Source organism: Purpureocillium lilacinum (genome assembly GCF_023168085.1).
Source record: "Purpureocillium lilacinum CBS 284.36 DNA, scaffold_2, whole genome shotgun sequence".
NCBI classification, from domain to species: Eukaryota; Fungi; Ascomycota; class Sordariomycetes; order Hypocreales; family Ophiocordycipitaceae; genus Purpureocillium; species Purpureocillium lilacinum.
Window position 1 is genome coordinate 5,180,639 of NW_027072112.1, and position 22,707 is coordinate 5,203,345.

Genomic DNA, 22,707 nt, shown 5'->3' on the forward strand with positions numbered 1-22,707 from the left:
AGGCCATCTATGTGCAACACGACTCCCGTACACGAGCCCGACCCGCCGGCCATGACACGATGACCCAAACATAACAAACCCATGATTCCATCAAACTCCACCAGCAAAGCATCCGTTTCAGCCGCCGCCTCTCCCTTCTTTACATGGTCGGGATGCCTTCGTACTCGGCGTAGCCCAGCGCGAGGTTCATGTTTTCTATGCAAATCAAGTCAGCCCATGTACGTCTGTTGCCTGGGTCGCGAAAACTTACGCAGGCACTGGGTCGCGGCGCCCTTGAGCAGGTTGTCGATGCTGGCGCACACAACCACCCGCTTGCCGCTGCTGTGCACCGCGAATCCTCCAATCTCCACGCCGTGCCTGTTCATAATCTCCCGCACCAGCGGCGCCTCGCCCACCACCTTGACGAGCTTCTCGCCGGCGTACCGGTCCTGGTAGATCTGTCGAATGTCTCGCGACGTCATCGTCTTGTTGAGCGGGATGTTGATGGTGTGGTGGATGCCTCGGAACCACGACGCCACGTGGGGGATGAAGCTGACGGGCGTGTCCAGCTGGCGGCTGATCTCGCGCTCGTGCACGTGGTCCGTCAAGCTGTACGGCATCAGGTTGTCCCTGAGCTGCTCAAGGTCGTTCTTGGGAGACGGCTTGGTCCCAGCGCCCGAGTAGCCCGAGACGCCAAAGACGGTTGGCTGGCCACCCAGGTGGTCCAGGATGGGCGCGATGCCTAGCTGGGCCGCAGTCGCGTAGCATCCCGGGTTCGAAATGCGCTTGGCCGGATAGATGAGAGATCGCTTGGTCAGCTCGGGAAGACCATACGTCCAGGAATCGGTGAAGCGGTGATCCGCCGAGAGGTCGACGATGACGCTGGGGCGGTCACGGCCCTTGGAGGCGGCGTCGATAGCCTCGATATAAGGCTTGCACACACCGTTGGGCAGAGCCATGACCCAGCAGTCGACCTTGCCCTCCTTTTCGATCTCACCAACCTCCTCCGGACCGAGGCTCTCGTAGATGATCTTCCTCTTGGTGTAGCCCTGCAGCTCCTGGCCGGCCAGCTCTCGCGAGGAGACGTGCCTCAGGTCCATGTATGGGTGGGCGTTGAGCAGGTCGATCAGCGCCTGGCCAGTGTAGCCGCGGGCGCCGATGAGGCCGATGCGCGCGGGGACGGTGTTGGACGCGTTCTTCTTGCCCAGAGGGGGGTTCGGGTTGGTGGTGGTGGCATAGCCGCGGCGCTGCACGCCGTAGCTGAAGGTCGAGAAGCCACGCGCCTGCGAAGGCACTTGGGCAGCGCGAAGGGACTGGCTCGCAGACTGCGAGGCCCTCTGAAGGCGGGACTCGAGGTTGGAGTCGCCAAGCATGGCACGGCCGTGGGACACAAACTCCTTGTGAACGGCGGCCAGCTCAGCAGGGTGCTGGTCCTCGCAGCCGTAGTAGAACAGGGCGCTGCCGTTGTGGTGGCGGATGCCCTCGGCCTTGTCGTAGAACCAGGTCAGGTTCTCGTCGGCCTGGCTGACGGTCCAGACCAGGCTGGGGTGGTCCTTCTTGATCGCAGCGAAGACGTTGTCGGCGACGCTGGTCAACCAGCCCGACTTGGTGACGTTCAGCGTGGCCAGCGTGGGCAGGGTGCGGCCGTTGCCGGGCTCGAGGACAATGGCCAGGCACTGCATGGACTCGTCGTAGTAAGCCGTGAAGGGGTTCTCCTGGAGGAACTCGATCCATCGGTCAACGGTGGCCTCGGCGTCCATGCCCTCGCGGTCACGGATCAGGGTCTCCTTGACCTTGCTCAGATCACTAAAGTCCGAAACCGACGTGACCTTCTGGATCTTGTTGCCCCGGCGAACCAGCGTACCGGCACCAGAGTCGGTGAAGAGCTCCTTTTGCAGGTCGCTCGGGTGGATGATGGCAACGCTGGAAGTGCGCGGGAGGGTGTCGAGCAGCTCCTTGATTTCCTTGATCTTAAGACGGGTTCCGTAGCGGCACCACTCTTGCGACATGAGGTGATCAAACTCTTCGTCAAGGTTGATGTGGGAAATCTTGTCGCCGGCGCCGTCGAACAGACCGCCCTTCTCGGACAGGTAGACGACCTTGAGCGGCTCCAGGGCACGAGCAAGCTCGGCGGCGGCCACGTCGGCGTTCACGTTGAGCAGCTGACCGTCCTCCGTCTCGGCCATGGAGGTGAGGACCGGGATGTAGCCGGCCTCGATGGACTTTTCGATCGACTCCTTGTTGACCTTTGTGATCTTGCCGACATACTGCCACTTATCCTTGTTGAGGTAGTCGGCCATGAAGACACCGCTCAGGGACCGCGACTGGACGCCAAGGTCGTCGAGCCTGTCGACGAGCTTGAGGTTCTCCTCGAGGAAGAGCTTGCGGGCGACGCCGAGGGTCTTGGCATCGGTGATACGGATGCCCTCCTCGAACTGCGGCTCGACTCCGGCATCGGCGAGGAGGTTGTTGAGCTGGGGCCCGGCGCCATGGACGATGATGGGGTAGAGGCCGAGCTCGGTGAGGAAGAGCAGGCTGCGGCAGAGCTCGTCGATGTACTCGGTGAGGATGGCGCCACCGACCTTGATGACGGCAAACTTTTGTGACGAGACGGAGGTGAAGAGCTTGAGGTACTGCTCGCTCTCGCGCTTGCTGCCAATGGAGCTCAGCGTCTGGATGACGATCTCGCGGGCGCGGTCCCTGGCGGGGGGCAGGGCGCAAGCCCTCGTGGTGGACAGGGCCCGGCGCTGGAGGGCGGCGGCGACGGCGACGGATCGGGCCTTGTTCGGAGCCGCGAGGGCAGCTCGGGGCGCCGCTCGGGATACCGCTCGAGAGCCAACCCGCGCGGCGATCGCGGGGGCGGAAATCATGGTGGCAGACGGCTTCTACGGGCCCAATTGGCTCGGCGGCGGCGGCGAGGGCGGCAGTTCGGGGCGCGGTGGTCGTGCAATGCGAGGGACGGGGTGCGGTGGGAGGGAGGGACGGCGGTCGGCTGTTGGTGGTGAGTGACTGATTTATTAGGAAGAATTTCGGGAGAATTTGGTGAGGGAGTGAGTGGACTCTCGGCGGAGGGGCAGAATCAAGCCCCGAAACCGCAGTTGGAGCCGGGCGGTGACTGGGTCAACAGTCACCATCACGCCGCCCCCAGGTGCCGCGTCCAGTGATGTCTGGCAGGCGGGTGCTGGGGCCCCCACGGCACGCTGAAGCGACTGGGGGGAGGCGACCCACCTGCCGCCCACCGGCACTGGCCTGGCACAGAGAGGGAGGGCTCGGCTCCGCGAGAGGAGGATAGCCGTCTTGTATAAGCGGCATCGTTGACATACCTTGTCTCTTTTGAGGTGCGCCTGCTGTAGATACCTGAGGGGCTAGGTATCCTAGGTAGGCGACTTGGAAGGCGCCTGTCTGTCCGTCTATGGCTCAGCCCCTCTGCAGGCCCGTAAAAGACCTCTGTAAGTGGTCGTCGCGTCGGCAGCCTCTGCGGTGCGACGGCGTCTCTCTGTCTCCCTCGAACAGGTATATATAAATATATCCCTGGCCTTGGGTAGAGAGAAACTCAAGGCAGGCAGTCGATCTCGGCGTGCAGACGGAGTCCCGCGTACGATAGAGGGGCGTCACCGGACAAGAGTGGCTACGGGCACCCGGCCACGGGAAGGGGAAGGGGAGGCAGGAGAGCAAGAGAATCGGCCCACGTCGAGAGAGAGAGAGAAGATGGGCAGGCGCAAGAGAGCAGACGGCGAGCGCGGACGCGCGACATTTGTATCCATGTCGCCAGCACGGGCAGAGCTGCCGCAGTCGCAGTCGCAAAGTCGCACGCGCAGGAGCAGAACACCGCCCCCCCCCCCCCCCCCCCTCTTGGTCAGTCGTCCCGCCTTCCCACCCGAACACGCGCGCGCAGACAAGACGCACACACACATAACGCACAGTCGCAGCAAATCGAGAAGACGGGACGCGGCAAATATGCCTCCGTAGGGAGGTAGCATCATCGCCCGCCCCCCAATGCCCCCTCGACGTCGCAGCCCGGGCGTCAAAGTTGCGCTGGCGAAGCGCACAGTTCCGCGGGACCTGGCGGCCGAAAAACGCCGCATAGACGCCCGCCGTTTGGCGCGAGCCCGCTCAGGTACTGCGACTTGCACGCCGCCCGTGATGCTACCTCCGCTGTACGGCGAAACCGCTGATGACGGGGGGACGGGCATGCCGCCTGCGGCAAGGAGGCCGCCTGCGCGCAGTACACCGCCGCCGCCGTCGCCCTCTTTGTTTCTCGGTTTTTCCCATGCTGTCTTTGGTCTGTTTTGAGGCCTGAGCCATTTTCCATTCCATGGGAGCGAGTGAGTGCATTTGCATGTGCAAACTGGCGCGCAAATAATTCCCTCTTCCCTTTTGCGGCTCCTGTCCGTCCGCGCCCTCGCCCGCGCCGCACGCGACCCTCGGGGCCCGGCCGACGTCGCCTTAATCCCTCTTCCAAAAACACAAGGTAGCCTGCTTGACAAAACCGTCGGCACGGGGTCTATGATGTGGGAGGGACAAGCGCGTAACAAAGTACCTAGGACTACTTCGCACGGTCCCAGGGCGAGTCGTCACTGCCACGCAGATCCAGCCCACTTCACCTCCGAGCGACGCGAACATGGCGGCAGCTTGCGATGCCGCAGCACCCGATCCTGACTCCTGCCACTTTGGAACAAATGGCCGTCCCAGACTGATGGAGAAACAGATGCCCGCCGCCTTTCTCGACCTACCCAGGTAGTAGGTCCCAACCTACCGACCTACCTAGGTAGGTGGTTAACTTACTCACCGCAACGCAGTTTACACGGTTGCATTACAAACCGGCCAGATTATTCACTGCCAGTCGGGAACCAAAAATAGGCGAAGGGATATAGCTCAATTATGCGGGGGGAAACGCCTAGCCCTCAGTCATACATCAGAGCCCAGCCTGCCATTCGTCGTGGGGTTGCGCCGTGGGCGCTTCTCCGAGGAACACGAGGCCACGGCGAACGACCGACCTCGCAACACACAAATACCCAGACCCAGGTCCAGCGAGAGAACTCCACGTGCTCAAATCAAAGTGTCCATCATGTCGACTCCGCTGCCGCCTTCGACTTTCAGAGTCGCGTGCTCGTGAACCTGCGAGATCCGCGTCGTCATGTCTAGATTGGGCCGACAGGGCCGCGTAACCAAACCATGGGGGGATATCAACGAGTAGCAACGACTTCCCGCTGTTAGCAAATGCCGTCGCCAAGGGCATAGGGGCGCCCTTACCACTGGGGATAATGATGATGCAAAGCAGGATGATGATGCCGGCAATCAGGCACATGCGCATCTTCATGTCCTTCCACCACATCTGCTTGCGAACCCGGTTGGCGCCTCGGCGGAAGCCTTGGGCGGAGACAGCCAGGTTGTCGGTCTTATCCTGGAGGGCATCGAGACGTTCGCCGCGCTGAGAGACCTTGTTGATGTTGTCACGCATCACACCGACCGTGTCGTCGATTTGCTGCGTCTCGTTAGCATCGTGTCAGACAGAGCTGCCACTGGTTCCGACAGGGGATTGCGAGGCGTGCGAGGAGCGGGCGGTCGTGTCGCGTTGGGACAGCGAGGTTGGAGTGGCCGTGTTGTGTTGGCGACGCACGGTCTCGTGGGATTGAGGGGGTAAGGCAGCAAGGCGCAGCGAGGACCATCCATCAGAAACATCAAGTTGTGAGTTGGGCCAGTACCAGGACATCGTAAATCGCGAATCTCAGCCGTTATTCTGCTCCTGCAGACGAGGTATGAAGGGATTTCCTGGTCGTGGGCCATGGCCAAGTCGGGAGTCGCGGGCGGCCATCGTTTGTTGTCGGCAAAGGCCTTTGTTCCTCGATCGCGCGCAGCTCGCTCGCATCCTCTTGCAATCTTGCGGAATCAGGCACGTCTCACGGGCACACAAAACGTACCGCTTGCAGGGCCTGCGTCCTGGCATTTCCGCCAGCGCCTCCCTGTTGCGCGCCGGCTTGGCCGCTAGGGATGTAGGGGTCGTAGGGAGCCTCCTGCTCAGGCATGGTGGCGACGATGTGAATTTAATGAGTCGAAACGAAATGGCTTGACAGTCGGCAGCGCAGTCGTTCGAGGAAAGCGATGCGATCGGGGTGCGTTGTTCGGTTCGCGGATGAGGCGTTGCGGTGATGGGGATGGAGAGTTTGCGTTGCAGAGCACCGGGAGGCGAGGGACAGAGGTGGCCAACCCAGTCAGGTGGTTGGCGAGGCGAAGCGCTGCACGGGCTGACGACAGCACCTTGGCTGCGGAGGCAACGGAACTGAAACCTCCGGCGACTCCTTCAGGGTCCCTCTCTGCGGCGCGCGGTGACGCAGCAACCGGGCTTTTCCCGTGGCAGACGTCAATACGTATGAATGGTTACCGCACGGTACTTCCTTTTAAAATGACGGCTAGCTTCTCAGAATCGTTTTGTTATGTATGTTCTTGTCACCGCCTCGACGGTCGGAAGTGAGAGTTCAAAGGTACTTGGCCATCACCGGCGGCACGTACCTACCTGGGCCGCGCGACCAACAGGGCCAAGACGGCCACCGTTCGCCAGGGCAGCGCGGGCAGTCCGCGCCAGCTGAGTCATGCAGCCATGCAAGGTGAGCACATAGTCACGTGATGTGCGCCACAGCTCCGTAGGTGTTGCTGGCGGAGGCCGTGGCTGGACAACGCCCGGGCGCCTTCCGAGGCTCGCCCAATGCCACTTTGTCCATCACGTCCAACGGAAGTGGTGCCGATGACATCGATTCGTATAGCCTCTGTCACGGCATCCATTGGTCCCTGCAGCCGTCAGGTCACTTTCGTCGTGTGCATCTGGGACTCGTCGAGGCTGCGCATGGTCGCACGCGGTTCGTTGCATGACGGTTTCAGGCGCCGACTTTGGTCGCGGCTCTGGAGCGTCTCAGACAGAAGTCGCTGCTTTCGCCCACCGACGACATTCCTGCGACTCGGCCGGCTCTGCGTGCCGTCAATCAGTTGCCAGGGGCGCTCGTCCGCACAGAAGAATGGACTTGTGCTTGGGCATTGTCCCCCGAGTTATTCACGGCGCCAGGGCACCTCGGGCGTTATGCGACTACCCCGTTTGCCAGGGCGACGCGGCCTGCCCGGCCCTTCTCCGCTACGCTTATAATAAGCCTGAACGTGCTTGCTTACTTGTGCAAGTGGACGGACAAGGAAGGGAAGCTTTGGCTGTCAACCAACAATGCGCCTCACCCGTGCCACGTCGACGGGCCTCTCTTCCCCCGCAGTCTGGGGTTGACACTCTGCCGGAAGCGTCTGCTATAACTCGTGGCACTGGATACTCGGGCACCATGAACCCCTTGCACCTCGTTCCGAGTCGATGGTCCAGGGGCACCATGGCGCCAGGTAGTGTCTTGGAAGGAGTGAGAAGCACCAAGGAGCGGATGGTCGCGGCGACAAGAACCGCCACAAAAAGGGTCCCCGCCTGGTGTCATCATCGATCAACCGGGGGGGCTGATCCGGCTGTACGAAGCGGGCAGTCCCCTCACCACTCCGCCCGCTAACCACCGCGCCATGCCGCCTGCCACCAGACGAGTCGAGGGCACCGCCGTGGCTGGCTTGGCCCTCGTATTCCGTCCGCCGTCGACCGACGCGGTCCTCGCTCCAGGCCTGGGGACCGCACCGGACCCCAAGGTCTCTCGGCTTTCTGACGGGTGCCCGCCTGAGAAGAAGAATACGTATGTGCATGTACGTATTACTGTTCGCTCCAGCCGGCTACCATTTTGCCCTATTTCCGATTGCGGCACAATATGTCATGATACCAAGTGGCTAGCGCTGCCAGCCCCCGGTTTTGCGGGCCAGACGCCAACGGACGATTCGGGCGCCAGACTTCGTATCCGCAGGTGGGGCCTGCCGGCGCCGTATGGTATTCCATCAAGCCCCCAGCTCGTCTGCTGTTGTGCCATGGGCATTTCTCCAGAGATTATTGTTGATTACTGTGCTTGATGTTTTGCAGATGCGAGGCAGGCGGGCTCGTTTCCTCGTGGCCCGGCACCGGCAGTTTGGTGCCCCGGCCTGCTCCCACAGCACGGAGGGGGGAGGGACAAGTGAAGAGCGAGAGAGACAGACAGAAACGGAGACCGAGACAGACAGATGCTAATATCAGAAATCCCAGCCGGACCGTATGTCCGAGCCGCCCATTGTGTCACACTCACACTCATCACCACCCTCGCCAAGTCTGCATGCAGTGCGACCAGCATCGCTCGCTCGTTTAGACAGACGGATGCGTGCGCGCCTGCGGCAGCAATACGTCAATACGTGAAGGATCACCTCGTACTCGTCCACGTAGACATGCCGTTCCGCCGTACCCCAGCCGCCGGTAGAAGGAAGGTAGGTCAGTAGGTACTCGTACTTGTTGTAGTCGGTCGAGGTGGCTCCTGCATGCACTCCCGCGCCCCGGTACCTCGTCATCCTTGTCCTTGTCCGACCTGTCCGTCCGTGTTTGTGTTTCCCCGGCCACCCAAGACCGCACTCGGCTGAGGTCCCCTCATGGTCGCGCACATTGTGGAATCACGGCCCCTCGTCGACCCCGGATGCACCTGCGCTGGATGACGACGCCTCGTGGCTTCAATCGACGCGGCCTCGGCCGGCCGTCTCCCACAAGAACCTGCCCATCCCATCCCGCCCCGTCCTATCCTATCCTATCCCAGGCCAGCCCTGCACAGCCCTTCCCGTCCTCACCTCGCTGCTGTTGGCAGCTCCGGCACATCTTACCTCGCCCAGCCCACGCGCCGAACCTTGCTCGACCTCCATCTTTGCCAGCTTCCTCGACTGCTGCGCCATCCGTACAATTATACTCGTACAAGCATCCGAAAGTTTCGACGGTAGCTGGCCAAGCTCCACCCACCCACGCGCCTGCATCCAGAGGGTACGAGCCTCCATCAAGTCACCCGCTACCCGCTCCGGGGCTTGGCTCCGGCTCTCCCGCCTCCACCTCTTCGTCCTTTTGCTCGCTCGCTCGCTCGCTCGCCTGTTCGTTTTTCTCGCTCGAGGGCGCCCCGACTTGGCTTCATCTCTCCCGTCCATCGCTTCCAAGACTTGGCAATCTCTTGTGCCCCTTCGTTGCCCATGGGTTGCCGACCGTGCTCCTGTGTCTAAAGGCCCCGTCGCGGACAAGCGCTCTTAACATGGTCCGAGTCCCTCGGTGGCCGGCGTGGCGCCGGGCGGCGGCCGCATCGCTGCTGTTCACCACCAGCCCGCTGGTCGCGGCGTACGACCTCGATCCCAACTCGACCGGTACGATACTCCAGTCTCCAGCGTCGCCATGTCGTCCTGGCTAACTGACACCTGTTTTTTTTTTTTTTTTTCCACAGAATCCGTCACCACAATTGCCAAGCAAATGGCCGATGACATGCTTTCTTGGTACAACGGCGACAAGCCCGGCGGCACGCCTGGTCTACTACCAGACCCATACTACTGTACGCACCTGATCCTCATGCTTGTCCTCGATGTCTTCTCTGACCAATTTTTCGCAGGGTGGGAGGCCGGCGCCATGATGGGCGCTTTAATCGACTACTGGTATTACACCAAGGACGATTCATACAACAATCTCATCACTCAAGCCCTCCTCTTCCAAGTCGGCGACACCAACGACTACATGCCGCGAAACCAGACCCTCACTGAAGGCAACGACGACCAGGGCTTCTGGGGCCTCTCGGTCATGTCGGCGGCCGAGTACAATTTCCCGAACCCTCCTGCTGACAAGCCACAATGGCTCGGGCTGGCGCAAGCCGTCTTCAACACGCAAGCCGCACGATGGGACACGGAGCACTGCAACGGCGGTCTGAGGTGGCAGATCTTCAGTTGGAACAACGGCTACGACTACAAAAACTCCATCTCGCAGGCGTGCTTCTTCGCCCTCGGCGCGCGTCTTGCCCTGTACACGGGCAATCAGTCATACGCCGACTGGGCAGTCAAGACATGGGACTGGATGGTGGGCGTCGACTTCATCGACAAGTACTGGCGTGTCCTCGACGGGGCACATACGGGACCCAATTGCACAGACATCGTCCCGTATCAGTTCTCCTACAACGCCGGCGGCTTTATCCTCGGCGCCGCCGCCATGTACAACTATACCGAGGATTCTATGTGGAAAGACCGCCTGGACAATCTGGTCGAGGGCGCCAAGGTGTTCTTCACTGGGCCAAACAAGGATATCATGACAGAGGTTGCATGTGAGTCGGTCAATCGCTGCAACCTCGACCAGCAATCTTTCAAGGCGTACCTCAGCCGCTGGCTGGCTGCCATCACGAAATGGGCGCCTCACACGTACGATGTCGTCATACCGTACTTGCGGGCGTCGGCGGTAGCCGCCGCGAAGCAATGTACGGGTGGGAAGAACGGACGCCTATGCGGGCTGAAATGGACCACCGACGAGTTCGACGGCAACACAGGAGTTGGACAGCAAATGGCTGCAATGGAAGTGACGCTCTCGTGCATCATCAAAGATCGCGGGGCGCCTGTGACACACGACAGGGGCGGGACGAGCAAGGGGGACCCCGGCAGCGGTGGCGACGACGTGGGACGTAACAGCCCCAAGGGTCCCAACTTCAAACCCATCACCGCTGGCGATACCGCTGGCGCCGCCATTCTCACGGTGGTCGTCCTCCTTGCTATGATGGCGGGTATGTTCTGGATATTCCTGGACGAAACATCAGACCAAACGCCAATGCAGCAAGTCAGGGGCTTTCACGACCTCACAACGGCACAGATTGCTGCTCTCGCTGCCGGCGGAGGTGGTGCCGCGGCCTTCTGGAAGCGGAGAGGTGAAGACTTTGACGAAAAGACTGGCGCCGCAGTTGGCTCTATTAGCGAGCGGAGCTCTCGGTCGAGTGCGGAAAACAACATGATGATTGAAGCAGCCCCAATCAGAATCGGTGAGGTTCGCAACCAGGGCACCGGCAACCCGCGACGCCTATCCAACATGCCTCTGGGGTGGCCAGGTAACCCTTCCCTGCGTTCCAGCTCGACGTTTGAGCCGGGATATGCCCGACCAGTGTCGATGGGCGAACTGGAGGGCTCGACACCATCGAATGGCACCGGCTCGTCAGAGTCGATACCGAAACAGCCGCGAGCTACTGTAAGACGAAGGTAGATATCTGTACGATTCTGGAAGGCGTTTATTAGCACGCAAAAGGCGGTGTTCACGGGGTTTGGTGGTTTTGTTCCTTGCTCTTTCTCGATGCCGACCCGAGGCTATTCTGCATTCGTTACTGGAGTTGATTGGGACTGGCGCAACAGGCATACATTGGGTTACGCTTCATAAACGACGAGCTAGACCATTGGCCAAACAGACGGAGTTGGATCGGACTGTTATGTGGAGTTCTATGATACTGCGGCTCTAGGGGTTACAATCGGTTGGGGTTTGTTCTGTACAAGTCGACATGGGCCCACGGGTGGTAGATTATATATATATGGCAAGACACACAATACTGCCGTCATCGCTTCGAACAATGCAACTGTCATCTCCTTAAACATTCTTGTAAGTCTCAAGCACGCGTGCCCTTTCCCTTTCCAAAAACCGGTCAAAGCTGCTCAAGGGGACTCCCCAGCTCTTCACCTTGGCCATGTCAACAAAAATGCTCAAGTCCCTCATCATGAGCATTGCCGCGACCATTGGGTTTGCTCCCTTTTGAGCTTCTACATCTTCGTTCGTCATGTACACGGCTTGAAGATCACGCCCAGCAGCCGCAGAAAGCCTTGGCATGAGCTCCTTCAATGTCATGAACTGATCCGCAATCTCAATTTCCTGTTCATGGAACCGGGGTGGATCCAGCGCAGCGGCCGCAGCAAAGGCGCCAATGGTGACGGGATCGACCATGGGGAGGACGGAATCGGGAAGCAGCGCAGTGGACCAGCGGCCCGTAGAGGTGAGGCCGGGGTACATGCGCACAAGGGGCAAGGTGTAGTTGGCCATGAAGTTGCCAGGGCGAAGGATGGTCCAATGCGGAAAGCCGGCGTTTCGGACCTTGTCTTCGATCGCGGCCTTGGAGAGGAGGACGGCCGCCGTGAAGCTTTTTGGGTCCCAGTGCGGGAGGCGCTCGGGGTCGTTGACTGAAAGCCCGCTCGAGTAGATGACGTGCGTGATCCCGGCGGCTCGAGCCGCGGCGAGCAGCGAGTCGGCGTGCCGCGATTCAGCAGTCGGGTCGGTGAAGTTGGGTGATAGATTGAGGAAGAGAGTGGTGCAGCCGTTCATGGCGTCGTACGAAGCCGCGCCATTGTCGTAGTCGCCGTGGACGGTGGTCAGGGCGTCGCCGAAAGAGGCGGCGAGCTGCGTAGCGGCGTCCGCGGAGGGGTCGCGGACAAGGGCGCGGAGTGGCACGCCGTGGGGGGCGAGAGCGGAGGCAACGGCGTGGCCCTGAGTGCCGGTGATGCCGCAGACAAAGACAGTGGGCTTCGACATGGTCGTTTCGCTTCTGCACAGTGATTCAACGAGAGGTAGATGCTGTGAATTTCTGCAGGAGTAAATCACTCGTGTTCCATGTGAATGACCATGGGGTGTCTCTCCTAAAATACATCGAGATCGATGGCAATGCTTTGGATTGCCTCCGGAACTCCGTCTCGCGACGTTGCTGGCGGAGGTCAGAGAGCCACAATTGCGCGGACGTCCGCCGTTCCGGAGCCGCCCCGGGCGAGACACGCCGGGCACGCGAAGGCCGGCGATGGGCGGAGTTCCGCCCGTCTCCACTTTTCCCGGCGCACTTCCACCGCCAGGCTGACATGCGCCTGTCGCTTCCGCTCTCTGACCCTCACCGCGGCCCTCTCCGGGGACAGCTGCGCGAGGAGTGAAACGGTCTGAAGAACGATTCCATCGCCGTCATGTCGCTGACATCGCGGGAGCGCGGGAACCCGCCCCCTCGGTCGAAGAGCTGCGTGGCCTGTAGGAGGGCCAAACGTCGCTGCGACTTCGCACTCCCTTGCTGTCTGCGGTGCGAGCAGCGCGGCATCATATGCGACTATCCTATGCGCCCCGGCGGCGCCTCCGGCAGCTCCAGCCATCGACAGGCGCTACGTGCCACACTTGAAGAGCCGAGCAGGGGCGGCTGGAGCGGCGTCGACGACGACCAAGCAACCATGGCCGCCGCAGCTCCGCCCGTGACCCCGCTGGACACTTTGGACTGCATGAATCTAGATATTGGCGCCCTGGACCCCATTACGACGACAACTGCCGCCAGTGATCTCTGCGCAGCGGATCTCGGCGACTTCTCCGACGTGTCCCTGCTCGGCTTCTCGACGGATGCGTCCGTCATTGACATGGACCTTGTCCACCAGCCGTCGGCGCTGTCTGCCCCGACAGCCCGAGAGTTCCAGGACATTGAAGATGCCATCTCGCGGAGGCTCCGATTTGCAATCGAAGAGATCCGGAAGACGCCTAGCATGATGATTGCCGAGACGCAGACGCCGTGGTGTCATCCCCTGCTGTACCGCGACGGCATGCCCCGATCTATACAAGGTAGCAGCACTCCCGTCCCCCCGGCAGATGTCTCCACCAACAGTCGAGTTTGTGTTAACATCATGCGACAGACGCGCACGCCGCCTGCGCGCTTTACGCGGCCAAGACCCGGGTCAACGCGCCCGTCATATTCCACGCCATCGAGGTCCGCGCATGCGACCTGCTCGCCACCCCTGCGCCGACGGGCTTCCTCGACGTGCTGGCGCACACGCAGGCCCTGATCCTGTATCAGATCATCCGGCTCTTCGACGGGGACATGCGGGCACGGGCGTCGGCCGAGAAGGCCATCCCCGCGCTCGAGTCGTCGACCATGGACCTACTCGCGCACGTGCGCTTCGACACCGTCGACCCGCCGGAGAAGGAGCTGCCGCTGCACCCGCTGGCTCCCACGCAGGCCTTCTGGCGGGACTGGATCCTGCACGAGTCGGCGCGCCGGACGTGCCTGTTCGCCTTCTTCTTCCTGCAGGTGTACCGCCTGGTCTCCGGGCAGCGGGGCCTGACGTGCGACGGGAGGCTGGGGCTGTGCCACGCCTGGACGCTGTCGGCGTACCTCTGGACGGCGACCACGGCGGTGGAGTTTGCGCGCGCGTGGGGGGCCCGGCGTCACTTTGTGGTCAGGGACGCGCAGTTTGGGAACGTGCTCGAGGAGGCAAAGGCCGACGACGTGGACCGCTTCGGGAGGATGTGGATAAGCTGCCTCTTGGGTGTGGACGAGGCAGAGGGATGGTTCGCGTCGAGGGGAGGGTCGCTTAGGATGCTGGAGGTGTGCTGATGAGGTATCGGCGTTTGCCTGAGGGGGTTTTCTCTCGGATTTGCCAAAGAACTGCAGCCGCGAATGTCTCACCACCACACTCGTTCTATGTTTTCTGTGCATGAAAAGCCCGGAAGGCCGAGTGTCGCAGACTGTGGGATAAGGAATAGAGTAATGCCTGTCGAATGGGATGAGAGAAGGCATTGAGCTCACAGCGGCGTTCGAATGGAACGGGCACTGGTTTCAGTTATTGCGCCAGAATGACACTGTTGCTTAATAAAACCATAGATAGCACTTGACCTCTAACGCGCGCATAAACGAGCAATCTCAGCATTGTCGCCGGGGGTAATGCGGTGTTGGACCTAAAGCAAAGGTCAATGCATTCCATGTGCACTTCAGCACCCAGCGAGAGAACTCTAGTCGCAGTTACGATTTGTACCGAGAACATGTTTCTCAATTTTCCAGTGATTTACAAAAGTATCATGCACAAGATTTCATGCGTAGCGTTTTGACATTGTTCCGTCATATCTAGTACAATTTAAGCATCTCGAAGTCAAACACGGTGCAGGGTAAGCGGGTCAGCCACCCCGGATCGGCACCTCTAGCGTCCCTCGGCGGCCCCTGTTGCGTCCGTTGCGCCCGTACAACCCTGAGATCCGACCTCGAAACAGCATCCTCAGCAGTCGTCATCATCGCCATCATCGCCGTACATTGTTGCCGGACACAATTTGGCTTCATCACTCAAATGACACGCTGCCAGGGCACATAGGTCCTCCCAAGGCGAGCGACAAGATGCCTCTCCAGAGACTGGACACGAACCCGGCCGACCGCGACAACGGCTCCCTGCTCTCGCCGGTCGCTTACGACGACGATGCATCCTCCATCTTCAGCCGGAGCGATCAGGACACAGATAGCGAAGATGACCAGCTGCAGCAGCGGGCTCGCAACAGCCGCGAGCTGCGAGCCCACGACCGAATAGTCCTGATGGAAGAAGACGACGTGGACCGGCTGGTGACCACGTCGCGACGTCAGCAGGAACGCCAGCGCCGCAGTTCCAATCTGGCGGTGCCGAATCCCTTCAAGATGTTCGGCCGGCGGCCGAGCCAGTCGAATATGGCGGCGGCGGCGAGCTCAACCGAGTCGTTGGTCCTCGAGAAGAGGTCTGCGCGGAGGGAGAGGCGCAAGCAGAAGCGGGAACGACTGCTCGAGCACGCGCAGCATGGCGAAGACGGCGAGCTCATGTACGAGATGGAGGAGGGCGGGATGCGGGACGGCAGCTCGACGGGCGATACCACCGAACGCGAGGACAGCGACGAGGTCGACCGGCGGCGCCTCAACATGATGGCCAATGCAAAAGCTGAACGCGGACGCAGCTGGCGGCGCGCTGTCCTGATCTATACCCTCATCAGCATCGGCTTCGCCATTTTGGTACTGGTTGCCTGGAAGCTGTCGAGGAATCGCAAGTCTGCTTCGCTTAAGCCGCATTTTATGAGCAACGGCACGGCGCTCTTCTCGCCAACAACCATCATCATCAGCCTCGACGGATTCCGGGCCGACTTTCTGCAACGAGGCATCACGCCGCACCTGAATGCGTTGGTGAGAGAAGGCGTCTCTCCCAAGTACATGCTGCCGTCGTTCCCGTCTGTCACGTTTCCAAATCACTATACACTGGCAACGGGTCTGTACCCGGAGAGCCACGGCGTGGTCGGCAACACCTTCTGGGATCCTGAGCTCCGCGCCGAATTCTACTACACGGATCCGGAGCGTAGCCTAGATCCCAAATGGTGGGGTGGCGAGCCGTTTTGGGCAACTGCAGAGCTGCAAGGCATCCGCACTGCCGTGCACATGTGGCCGGGCAGTGAGGCGCACATCATGCACATCGAGCCGAGTTTCATGGACAAGTACAACGGCAAGGAGAAGTTGCCTAACAAGGTGTCACGCGTATTGGAGTTCCTTGACAAGCCGGGCAAGGAAGACAAGTCGGCCAAGGTCGGCGACATGCGGCCGCAGCTTATCGCCGCGTACGTGCCAGACGTGGATGCGGATGGGCACAGGTTCGGACCGAACAGCACTGAGATTCGGGCCACGATCGAGCGCGCGGACAGCATGGTTGGTGAGCTATACAAAGGCCTGGAAGCTCGCAATCTGACTCATATCGTCAACGTCATCGTGGTTTCTGACCACGGCATGGCCACGACTGATGTGACACGGCTGATGCAGCTTGAGGACCTGGTCGACACGTCCAAGATTGAGCACACGGACGGCTGGCCGCTCTACGGCCTCCGGCCAAAGGACGAGAAGGATCTACAGGGCCTCTACGACGGACTCAAGGAGAAAGCCAAGTCGAACCCCAACTTTGAGGTGTACTTGCGCGATGTCGACATGCCGGAGCGTTACCACTTCTCAAACAACCATCGCATCGCGCCACTATGGATTGTGCCGAAGACAGGCTGGGCCATTGTCACGAAGAAGGAATTTGACGTCAAGGAGGGCAAGGAGAAGGGCCTCGTCTACCACCCCAGGGGCCTGCACGGCTACGACCATGAGCATCCGCTCATGCGTGCCATCTTCATTGCCCGAGGGCCAGCATTCCCACATCCCGCCAACAGCGAATTGAAGCCGTTCCGTAAGTACTCGTGTGCGAGCTGTTGCAGAGAAGACATTGGCTGACAAGAGTTGCAGAGAATATCGAAGTGTACAACATCTTGGCCGACTCCATCGGAATGGTGCCCAAGCCCAACAACGGTACACTGCGCCTGCCGCTTAAACCCGTCGGCCAGCACAGGCCAGAGGATACGCCCGAGGTTCCCGCTGATCCGCCTCAGTCGTCGGAGACTCACTCGCCCTCGGACGCACCTCTGCGGCCGACGCACCCGGGACAGCTGACTGTCATTGAACGACCGACGCCTCCTGGACAACCAACCATCAGCGAGCGACCGACGATACCCGCAAAGCCGACCAAGACGGAGGAGAAGCTGGGAGAAACACCTCCACCAAGCAATGATGACAAAGGCACCGACGATGACGACGATGACGACGACGGCCTGGTGGGCAAGGTCAAGGGTTTCTGGGACTGGTTTACGGGCAAGGTGGAGCACCTTTGGGACAAGATTGCGGGCAGCAAGTCTGACGAAGATGGAGAGAGTGGCTGAGGAAGAAGCCATCTGCATTGTTGCTTGAGTAGACTCTTATGTGATGGGCGTAGGCGTTTGGGTGTGCGGGCCTCAGCGACATGGCATTCTTAGTTGGTAGGCAGTTGACTTCATTTATACTCCGTTTCGCCGGGCCTGGCAGACAAGCGCGAAGCCTGCATTCCGCATATGATTTCGCCTTCGTTGCGGGTAGTTCATTGAGGTCGACTTTACTCTGACTTGGCTCGTTCGAGGGTGACGGGCTTGGGCTACGGTTGAGACTTCCAGCCTGGAGGTGTAAGTTGGCGAACCTTGGAGGAGGTCGGGCGGGTGTTGCGTCACTGTGCTTGGGGGGTCTTTGGTTCCAGGGCCCGTTAGCAGGGCTCCCGACGGGCTGTTGTGGGCTGCTGCGCGGGGCGCATTGGCGGGGCCTGACATCCACGGATGGAAGGGACCAATTTGGTACTAGTGGGGTGACAGCGCTCCCCAGCACCTGCCGCTTGAGTGGCTCTCTGACCCAGTCCAGGCACATGGCCATCCACGATAGGCGGGCAACTTCTGCGAAAGCCATTACCGACGCAGTGGATCGATCGTGCCCGGGCTTGCGCTTCCACTTTACACGACGCGTCGCCATTCCGCGCCGCTGCCCAAGCTCCTTGAGCCTCACTCCGCCACGACGCCTCCCCCGCTGCCTAACGGCAACTCGTGACACGACTACATAATACAGAGAGGCAGCGGTTCGACGCGTCTTGCGGCGGCAAATCACAGGCTACCCAAACGCCTGGGAACGGCGCAGCGAGCCACAACGAAACGACCCGATTCGACCCCTCCAACGACGCGAACACCGACCCCCTCGCTTTCTCCCCCCGACGATTCGACGCCGGCGACTCATGCACCAGGGCCCCGTTGCCCAGAACGGATGCGTACAGCTCAGCCGCTGGCGGAGCAGGAGCGATGGCCACGGTCATGGCTGACGGCCAGACCCTAGCCGAGCTGGAGGAGGAGCTGACGGTCCAGAAAGTCATTCTGGCGTCCCTCGGGGACCAGACGTTTGAGGGAGTCGAGGAGGAGAGGAGAGAGGCTGCCAAGGAGATTGAGCGCCTGAAGGCAATCATCGGCCAGTCGAAACAGTCTCAGGCACCAGCGCAACATGGCGATGTCTCTGGAGAGCTACGTGAGTTTCTACCACGCTCGGCACGCGCCTGTGAACCTCTGCACATGGTTTGCGATGCATCAGGGCAGGCCCGGGCCCCAAACACGTACAGAGGCAAATTGGGGTGAGCTGAAGCTGACCTTCGTGCAGTGGCCAACCGCAGACTGCCTGCACAAAGCCGCGGCCTCCCGTCAGCCTCGCCATATGCAACAGGCAAGTCCCGCTTCTCGCACTTTCCTTTCCGTCGTGCTACTACGTCTTCTTCACACGCTTCGTGCGTGTCTTCACACAGTTGGCTGTGCTCCACCGAACCCTTTCCTGGCCGCTGGCTTCGTCTGGTCGCTGTTCACGCTGCACCGCACTCCTCCGTCACTGGCCCTTTTGGCGCCTAATCTTTCCCTTGGTCCTCCCGTCCCATCCAATGCTTCGCCACTCCCGTTGCAGGTGTCCCCTGTCACCAGAAAGCGCGTCGCACACGCATTCACGGGTCGACTCTTGCCAGTGCAGCTCCACCGCAAGCTGAAGAGCCCTGGGGGTAGTGCAGCACGCCACTCGTACTTAACCCGTGTCTTCTCGTCCACATCCTCACTTCGATTTTATTTCACGTTCATTTGCTAACTCTCGCAAAGCCAGCGAACCTCGCCCAGAGTCCCCTTCTGGAGGTCGTCTCGCTCAACTCGCAACCGTGACGACACCTCGGAGACCGACCATGTCAAACGACAGTTGGGACAGTCCAGCGTCGCGGTCTTTGCCAAGCCGGAAGCGAGAACTAGCTTTCTCTGCCCGGGACGACTCACCGAAGTCCCGACGGACCTCTCCAGCTCCCGCGGGAACTTCGCGATCCCTGGTCTCGTCCCAGGATGTCGAAATAGTCGATCTGACAGGGTATGTGAAGTTGACCCGGCCATCATCCGCCGTGAGGCTAATGACAACCTAGGTCCGACGTCGAGGATGATGCAACATACATTGCTGAGCAAATCAAGGCCGAAAACAGGGCCAAGCAGGAGTTGCGGGACAGGCAACTTGCTCAGCAGCTGTCCCAGGAATCACCAGCTGGCCCTTCGTCGCGGCTCCCTTCGAACCCTGAAGGCCAAAACCCGCTGTCGAGGCTGATGGCCACCCAGCGGGCAAACTCACGAGGACTATCTGGGCCGTCAGATTCTATGGCTGGAATCAGTAGCCATGGCTTTGGACGGCCTGGCTCAGAGACCACGATGAACATGCCAGGGGCATATGATCCGAGCTGGGACACACCATATGGCTTTCCAGCGACAGCATCGCCTGCTCCTGGTCCACCGTATGCCACAGCTCCATCGACCCCGCGCGTGCAGACGGCCAATCCGCTCGCGGGAAGCTTCAGTGCAGGCCATCCGCCGGCTTCACTGACCCCGTCAAGTTTCGCACCGTCCCGCGCCTATGGCTCGGGCCTGAACTATGGCCTTGGGCCACACACAATGCCCACGTTTCTGGGTGCACCTCAAGCGGGGAACTTGGGCCTTGGAAGGGTAGCGAGCCTGCCATCCATTGGAGATCAAAACTTGATGGACATCATCAATCGCACGAGCCACTTCAACTACTCGACATACTCGGACGAGAATGGCCAACAATTCCCCGATAGACTCACTAGCTATCTGTCCGAGGCGTACCACGACCCAAGGGTCACTGAGAAGGAGCTGGATGACCTGCTTCAGAACATTCGACCAGATATGGATATCCCCGAACGCAATCGCAATGGGACCCCGACTGGGCTTAGAGGGGCACTCTATCTGCATCAAGAGCTCGCCCTGTCGTGGATGAAGAAGATGGAAGACGGCTCCAACAAGGGAGGCATTCTTGCCGACGACATGGGCCTCGGCAAGACCATCTCAACATTGGCCCTCATGCTGGACCGCCCGCAGACGAAGCGGCCCAAAGTACGTCTAGACCTTGGTGACGAGAATATCCCTGGCTAACAAAGCGATAGACAAACCTTATCATTGGCCCTTTATCCCTGATTCGCCAATGGGAAGATGAACTAAAGACCAAGACCAGACCCGCGTACCGGATGTCTGTCTTTGTCTACCACAATTCCAAGAACGTCAGTTGCGATGATTTGCAACGCTACGACGTGGTGCTCACCACTTACGGGATTATTGCTGCCGAGTGGAAGCGGCTCCACAAGTTCCTGGAAGAGAATCGCGACAGGACCATCGACTTCAACGACCGCGCGAGCTCAACCAATTTCCCGTTGCTGCACCCTCAGAAAGCAGAGTTCTACAGAGTCATCCTCGACGAGGCGCAGTACATCAAGAACGAGAAGACTAAGACGGCAAAAGCGTGTCACAGTATCAAAGCGACGTACAGGTGGTGCCTCACAGGCACGCCGATGATGAACGGTGTGGTCGAGTTGTATTCGTTGGTGAAGTTTCTCAAGATCAAACCCTATTGCCACTGGGATAGGTTTCGAGAGTCCTTCGGAACACTTTGGGGGAAGCAGGGTGTTAAGAAGTCTGTCGCCATGGAGAGGCTGCGGGCCCTGCTCAGAGCCATCATGCTACGACGCAAAAAGGACTCTGAGCTGGAAGGGAAACCGATCCTCAACTTACCCGCCAAGTCCGAGGAAGTCGTGCACGCGGATCTTTGCGAAGACGAGCGGCATTTCTACAAGCAGCTGGAGGAGAAGTCTCAGGTGGAGTTCAGCAAGTATCTTCGCGATGGATCTGTCGGCAAGAACTATTCCAACATTCTTGTCCTCCTTCTTCGCATGCGCCAAGCTTGCTGCCACCCGCACTTGAACCTTGACGTCGACGACGCCGCCCCACTCAGCGCCAACTCCGAGGACATGTTGGATCTGGTCAAGAGTCTCGAGAGGCCGGTCGTCGAAAGGATCAAGGCCTTGGAGGCGTTTGAGTGCCCCATATGCTTCGACGCCGTCCAGTCTCCTTCATTCTTCGTCCCATGCGGCCACGATAGCTGCCAAGACTGCCTCACTCGGCTGGTGGACAACGCCCTGTCCATGCATGTTCGGTCGGGTGAGGGTTCGAGCGAGGCCAGTTGCCCCGTCTGTCGTGGCTCATTTGACCCGAAGAAATGTTTTTCTTACGACGCATTTCGGACCGTTCACATGCCAGAAACGATCGTCAAGTCACAGTCGGACCCGGAAGACTCTGACAGTGGGGATGACGATTCGGACTCGGATAACGAATCCGACGCCGACGACGTTGACAGCAAAGGTAACCTTAAGGGCTTCGTTGTTGATGACGAACTTCACGAAGAGGATGACATGGCGGCCTGTGCGGCCGGCGGTGGCTCTGCGGATGCCCCTGTGAAGCAGAAGAGGAAGAAGAAGAAAGGAAAGAAGAAGGAGGATGAGGTGAAACCGTCGATGCTGAAGAGCCTCCGTATCGAGGCTGGAAAAAACCAGGCGGCCTACAAAAAGTACATGCGGTACTTGCGCAAGACCTGGATGCCGTCGGCTAAAGTTACTGCATGCATGGAGCTTCTTGAGAAAATCAAGGCCAGCAAGGAGAAAGCCATCGTCTTTTCTCAGTGGACGCTGCTTCTGGACTTGCTTGAGGTAGCCATGACGCAGAACAAGTCAGGGCCAAAGCCTTTACGCTACGACGGCAGCATGTCCGGCGACCAGCGCGCACAGGCAGCACGGGATTTTACGAAGAAGCCGGAGGCAACGGTCATGCTCGTCTCCCTCCGTGCCGGCAACGCGGGCCTCAACCTAACCGCGGCCAACAACGTCATCATCATGGACCCGTTTTGGAACCCTTACATCGAGATGCAGGCCGTTGATCGCGCCCACCGCATCGGGCAGACCAAGGACGTCAAGGTGCACCGCATCCTCACCCAGGAGACGGTCGAGGACCGCATCATGGAGCTACAGGAGCGCAAGAAGGCGATTGTCGAGGCGGCTCTTGACGAGACGGAGAGCATGAAGATTGGCCGTCTGAACGTGAACGAGCTCAAGTTTCTCTTCAACGGAAGAGACTAGGCTCCCACGCAGGAGACGGTCTCGCGCTATCAAGCTTAGGAACAGCATCGCGGATGCGCTCCCTAACTCTGTGTTTTTTTTTTCGTGTGTACATTTAGTTTCTCAGCGACCTGATAGAGCATGGCGTCGGCGCGAGAAGGCATGGTTTTCTTGCAAAGGGTGGTTGGTTGGCCTGGATTGCATGCGACCAGGGGATAGACGGCGCGGGCGGCATGCTTTGACTTGCATACGGCG

The 22,707-nt window shown here is 60.1% G+C and overlaps 7 protein-coding genes across 7 annotated transcripts; 4 read left to right on the plus strand and 3 right to left on the minus strand.

Moving 5' to 3' along the window:
• Positions 1 to 139: 139 nt before the first annotated feature.
• PLICBS_003332 (protein arg-6, mitochondrial) lies at positions 140 to 2,849 on the minus strand (the record flags this gene model as incomplete). Its single annotated transcript, XM_018323072.2, has 2 exons — positions 140 to 195; positions 251 to 2,849. The coding sequence occupies 2 exons, from the start codon at positions 2,847 to 2,849 to the stop codon at positions 140 to 142; spliced, it is 2,655 nt and encodes an 884-aa protein (XP_018178302.1).
• Positions 2,850 to 5,165: 2,316 nt separating this feature from the next.
• Positions 5,166 to 6,005, minus strand: PLICBS_003333 (SNAP receptor, synaptobrevin; the record flags this gene model as incomplete). Its single annotated transcript, XM_018323073.1, has 3 exons — positions 5,166 to 5,182; positions 5,233 to 5,464; positions 5,901 to 6,005. 3 exons carry the CDS (start codon positions 6,003 to 6,005, stop codon positions 5,166 to 5,168), a joined length of 354 nt encoding a protein of 117 aa, XP_018178303.1.
• Positions 6,006 to 9,131: 3,126 nt separating this feature from the next.
• Positions 9,132 to 11,098, plus strand: PLICBS_003334 (hydrolase 76 protein; the record flags this gene model as incomplete). The annotated part of the gene is made up of 3 exons (XM_018323074.2): positions 9,132 to 9,240; positions 9,318 to 9,422; positions 9,480 to 11,098. 3 exons carry the CDS (start codon positions 9,132 to 9,134, stop codon positions 11,096 to 11,098), a joined length of 1,833 nt encoding a protein of 610 aa, XP_018178304.1.
• A 375-nt stretch (positions 11,099 to 11,473) lies between these two features.
• Positions 11,474 to 12,406, minus strand: PLICBS_003335 (uncharacterized protein; the record flags this gene model as incomplete). Its single annotated transcript, XM_018323075.1, has 1 exon — positions 11,474 to 12,406. The coding sequence occupies one exon, from the start codon at positions 12,404 to 12,406 to the stop codon at positions 11,474 to 11,476; it is 933 nt and encodes a 310-aa protein (XP_018178305.1).
• Positions 12,407 to 13,077: 671 nt separating this feature from the next.
• Positions 13,078 to 14,228, plus strand: PLICBS_003336 (uncharacterized protein; the record flags this gene model as incomplete). The annotated part of the gene is made up of 2 exons (XM_065600202.1): positions 13,078 to 13,456; positions 13,528 to 14,228. The coding sequence occupies 2 exons, from the start codon at positions 13,078 to 13,080 to the stop codon at positions 14,226 to 14,228; spliced, it is 1,080 nt and encodes a 359-aa protein (XP_065456274.1).
• A 771-nt stretch (positions 14,229 to 14,999) lies between these two features.
• On the plus strand, positions 15,000 to 17,359 carry PLICBS_003337 (uncharacterized protein; the record flags this gene model as incomplete). The annotated part of the gene is made up of 2 exons (XM_065600203.1): positions 15,000 to 16,833; positions 16,890 to 17,359. The coding sequence occupies 2 exons, from the start codon at positions 15,000 to 15,002 to the stop codon at positions 17,357 to 17,359; spliced, it is 2,304 nt and encodes a 767-aa protein (XP_065456275.1).
• A 933-nt stretch (positions 17,360 to 18,292) lies between these two features.
• PLICBS_003338 (uncharacterized protein) lies at positions 18,293 to 22,473 on the plus strand (the record flags this gene model as incomplete). The annotated part of the gene is made up of 6 exons (XM_065600204.1): positions 18,293 to 18,512; positions 19,125 to 19,139; positions 19,364 to 19,376; positions 19,429 to 19,788; positions 19,888 to 20,404; positions 20,455 to 22,473. The coding sequence occupies 6 exons, from the start codon at positions 18,293 to 18,295 to the stop codon at positions 22,471 to 22,473; spliced, it is 3,144 nt and encodes a 1,047-aa protein (XP_065456276.1).
• Between the last annotated feature and the right edge of the window lie 234 nt (positions 22,474 to 22,707).